At 61.3% G+C, this 4,018-nt stretch overlaps 1 protein-coding gene across 1 annotated transcript in view; it reads left to right on the top strand.

Moving 5' to 3' along the window:
- Window positions 1-4,018, top strand: part of LOC104835992 (integrin alpha-M-like) — a gene marked incomplete at its 3' end in the record, with an annotated part of 11,077 nt that overhangs the window by 4,365 nt on the left and 2,694 nt on the right. The window contains exons 2-10 of the mRNA XM_010574291.1: window positions 13-116; window positions 240-304; window positions 1,175-1,277; window positions 1,511-1,641; window positions 1,736-1,887; window positions 1,984-2,137; window positions 2,548-2,698; window positions 2,770-2,843; window positions 2,958-3,455. Of these exons, the coding sequence (XP_010572593.1) occupies window positions 13-116; window positions 240-304; window positions 1,175-1,277; window positions 1,511-1,641; window positions 1,736-1,887; window positions 1,984-2,137; window positions 2,548-2,698; window positions 2,770-2,843; window positions 2,958-3,455 (1,432 nt within the window). The remainder of the gene's footprint in view (window positions 1-12; window positions 117-239; window positions 305-1,174; window positions 1,278-1,510; window positions 1,642-1,735; window positions 1,888-1,983; window positions 2,138-2,547; window positions 2,699-2,769; window positions 2,844-2,957; window positions 3,456-4,018) is intronic.

Here is a 4,018-nt window from a genome sequence, read left to right as displayed (position 1 = left end):
TCCCCACCCTAGGGTGCTGGTGGGGGCCCCCCTGGAGCCGGGAGGTGCTGGTGAGACTGGAAGGGTCTATCGGTGCCAGTTTGGGACTGGGAGATGCCAGGCTGTCCCCATCACTGGTAGGGTGCTGGGGTGGCACCCCCAAAAAGCCTGGGCCCCCCAAAAGGGGTGTGGGGGTGGAGGGGGGGGGGCAACCCAGATGCCGGGGTCACCCATCATGCCCCTCTGCCCCCCCCCAAAAGCCCCTCCGGATGTGACCTCCATGTCTCTGGGCCTGACCCTGGCAGCCCACGGATCCCAGGTCCTGGTGGGTCCCGTCTCCGTCATGATGGTCGGTGGTGATGGGGGGGGCGGAAATCTGGGGAGGTGGGTCCAGCACCCCCAGGGAGGGGGCCCAGTGGGATCTTCTGAGCTCTCTTGGGGTCTACTGGGGTCTCCTGGGGTCTGCTGGGGGCTCCTGGGGTCTGCTGGGGGCTCCTGGGATCTCTTGGCATCTACTAGGCTTCTATTGGGGTCTTTTGGTGTCTACTGGGGTTCTATCTGGGTATTTTGGGGTCTGCTGGGGGCTTCTTGGGACTCTTGGGGTCTACTAGGCACTATTGGGATCTACTGGGGTCTCTTGGGGTCTACTGGGGTCTCTTGGGGTCTGCCTGGGGCTCCTGGGATCTCTTGGCATCTACTAGGATTCTATTGGGGTCTGCTGGGGTCTACTGGGGGCTCCTGGGGTTCTGTCTGGGTCTTTTGGGTTCTATTGGGGTCTTTTGGGTTCTATTGGGGACTCTTGGGGTCTACTAGGGTCTATTGGGATCTACTGGGGTCTCCTGGGGTCTTTTGGGTTCTATTGGGGACTCTTGGGGTCTACTGGGGGCTACTAGGGGCTCCTGGGATCTCTTGAGGTCTACTAGGCTTCTGTTGGGGTCTGCTGGGGTCTACTGGGGGCTACTGGGGTTCTGCTGGGGTCTTTTGGGTTCTATTGGGGTCTGCTGGGTCTCCTGGGGTCTCTTGGCATCTACTAGGCTTCTATTGGGGTCTTTTGGTGTCTACTGGGGGCTACTGGGGTTCTGTTGGGGTCTACTGGCGTCTCTTGAGGTCTACTGGGACCTCTTGGAGAATATTGCAGTCTGTCAGGGCCTGGGAGGGTTGGGGGAACATGGTGTCACCCCGTCTTGGGCCACAGGCATGCGGCCCCACAGCACGGAGGGCCTGTGGGGTGAACGTGGAGCTGCGGGGGCTCTGCTTCCTTCTGCCCGCTGGGAACACCCCGACTGTCCCCCTGCCAGGTATGGGGGGGGGGTCCCAACATTGGGGTGAGGGGTCCTATGGGGTAAGAAAAAGCCTGACCTTGGGGTAGATGGGCTCTATGGGGTTGATATGGGGTGGAGAAGACCAGACGCAAGGGTAGATGGGTCCTACAGGTTGGTGAAGACCTGACGCTGGGATAGATGGGCCCCACAGGGTCAAGTTGTGCATCTTTCCTCCACCACCCCCCATTTGTGTCCCCCCCCCCGCTCAGATTGCCCCGTGAAGGCCTCTGACATCGTCTTCCTCATGGACGGTTCAGGCAGCATCAGTACCTCTGACTTCGAGAGGATGAAGACCTTTATCATCCAGGTCATGAAGCGGTTTAAGAGCACTGACACCCGCGTAGGTGCCACCCTTCCCAGGACAGGGTCCCAGGCACCCATGGGTGGCCTGATCCTGCTCCATCACATCTTCCCTTTCTCCCCCCGGCCACCAGTTTGCCCTCACGCAGTTCTCCAGTACAATCAACCACCATTTTGACTTTGCCACCTTTGCCCGGTTGTCCCCGGCGGAGTGGGAGAAGAAGGTCCGCCTCATCACACAGCAAAGAGGACTCACCTACACAGCCACTGCTATCCAGGCCGTGGTGTAGGTCCCACCTTCAGATCCATCCTGCCCCCTCTCCCCTCCTCGGGACCACCCCATCGTCCCAAGATAACCGTCCCTTCCATCGCCCCGGAGCAGGAGGGAACTGTTCAACCTGAGGAACGGAGTCCGGGCAGGAGCTCACAGGATCCTCATTGTGGTGACAGATGGGCAGAAGTTTGGGGACAAGCTGGACTACGGACAGGTCATCGCTGAAGCAGAGCGCGCAGGGATCATCCGCTACGCCATTGGGGTGAGCAAGTGCTGCCCAAACATCTCCATCCATTTTTCCATCCACCTCCAACCATCTCCATCCATCCACCTCCAACCATCTCCATCCATCCACCTCCAAACATCTCCATGCATTCACCTCCAAATATCTTCATCCATCCATCCCCAAACATCTCCATCCATCCACCTCCAACCATCTCCATCCATCCGCGTCCAAACATCTCCATTCATCCATCTCCAAAAATCTCCACCCACCTCCAACCATCTCCATCCATCCACCTCCAAACCTCTCCATCCATCCACCTCCAACCATCTCCATCCATTCTATTCACATCTGTCCGTCCCGCCCTCTCCAAACACCCGTCCACCCATCCTTCCTTCCCTCCCTGAACCTCTCCATCCCTCCCGACACCCATCCTGCTCTGACCCCAGGTGGGCAGCGCCTTCGTGGATCCAGATGCCGTAGAAGAGCTCCGCACCATCGCCTCCAAACCCAGCGAGGACCACGTCTTCCAGGTGAACAACTTTGACGCCCTGCAGGGCATCCAGAACCAGCTGCAGGACAAGATCTTCGCCATCGAGGGTACTGGGGGGGCCGGAGGGTGGCTGGGGGGGGGCAGCCGGTGCCCCCCGCTCCCCCCTGCCCCCCCCCAGGCACCCAGTCTGCCGACAGCAGCTCCTTCCAGTTGGAGATGGCCCAGGAGGGCTTCAGCGCCCTGCTCACCCCCGTAAGTGTCCCCCGGCCACCTGAGACCGTCCCCATGCCCGTGGGGTGTCCCCGGGGCAGGACCGACTGCTCTCCCCCCCCACCGCCGTCCCCCTCCCTGACTTTACTGGTGCAGGAGGGGCCCGTACTGGGAGCGGTGGGCGCCTACGACTGGTCCGGAGGGGTCTTTGTCTACGGCAGAAGCGGGGAGACCACCTTCGTCAACGTGTCCCGAGCGGCCGGGGACATGAACGACGCCTACTTGGGTACGGGCTGCCTGGGACGGGGATGGACGGGTCCCCGCCGGGGTCCCGGTGGTGTCCCCTGTGAGGGTCCTGGGGATGTCGGCGTCCTCGTGAGGGTCCCCGTGTGGGGCTGGGGAGGTTGGGTTCCCATGAGGGTCTTGTGGGGACATGGGTCCCTGGCGAGGGTCCCCGTGAGCGTGCCGGGGACAGTGGCGTCCTCGCAGGTGTCCTGGGGATGTCGGGTCCTTGTGAACGTCCCCATGAGGGTCCTGGGGACATCAGTGTCCTCACAATGTCTCTGGGGACGTTGGTGTCCCCATGAGGTCCAGGGGACATCAGCAGCATCAACCTGCGGATGTTGGTGCCCCCATGATGTCCTGGGGATGTTGGTGCCCCCATGATGTCCTGGGGATGTTGGTGCCCCCATGATGTCCTGGGGATGTTGGTGCACCCATGAGGATCCTGGGGATACTGGTGCCCCCATGATGTCCTGGGGATACTGGTGCTCCCATGAGGATCCTGGGGATACTGGTGCCCTCATGATGTCCTGGGGATACTGGTGCCCCCATGATGTCCTGGGGATGTTGGTGCCCCCATGAGGATCCTGGGGATACTGGTGCCCCCATGATGTCCTGGGGATGTTGGTGCCCCCATGAGGATCCTGGGCCCCCATGATGTCCTGGGGATACTGGTGCCCCCTTGATGATCCTGGGGATACTGGTGCCCCCATGAGGTCCTGGGGATACTGGTGCCCCCATGATGTCCTGGGGATGTTGGTGCACCCATGATGTCCTGGGGATACTGGTGCCCCCACGAAGTCCTGGTGGTGTTGGTGCCCCCATGAGGATCCTGGGGATGTTGGTGCACCCATGAGGATCCTGCGGAATCCTGGTGCCCCCATGAGGATCCTGGGGATACTGGTGCCCCCATGATGTCCTGGGGATGTTGGTGC

The sequence above is a fragment of the Haliaeetus leucocephalus genome, unplaced genomic scaffold (assembly GCF_000737465.1).
Source record: "Haliaeetus leucocephalus isolate CR32 unplaced genomic scaffold, Haliaeetus_leucocephalus-4.0 Scaffold419, whole genome shotgun sequence".
In the NCBI taxonomy this organism is placed as follows: Eukaryota; Metazoa; Chordata; class Aves; order Accipitriformes; family Accipitridae; genus Haliaeetus; species Haliaeetus leucocephalus.
Note: the sequence above shows the minus strand (reverse complement) of the source record. Positions and strands in the feature narration are given on the sequence as shown.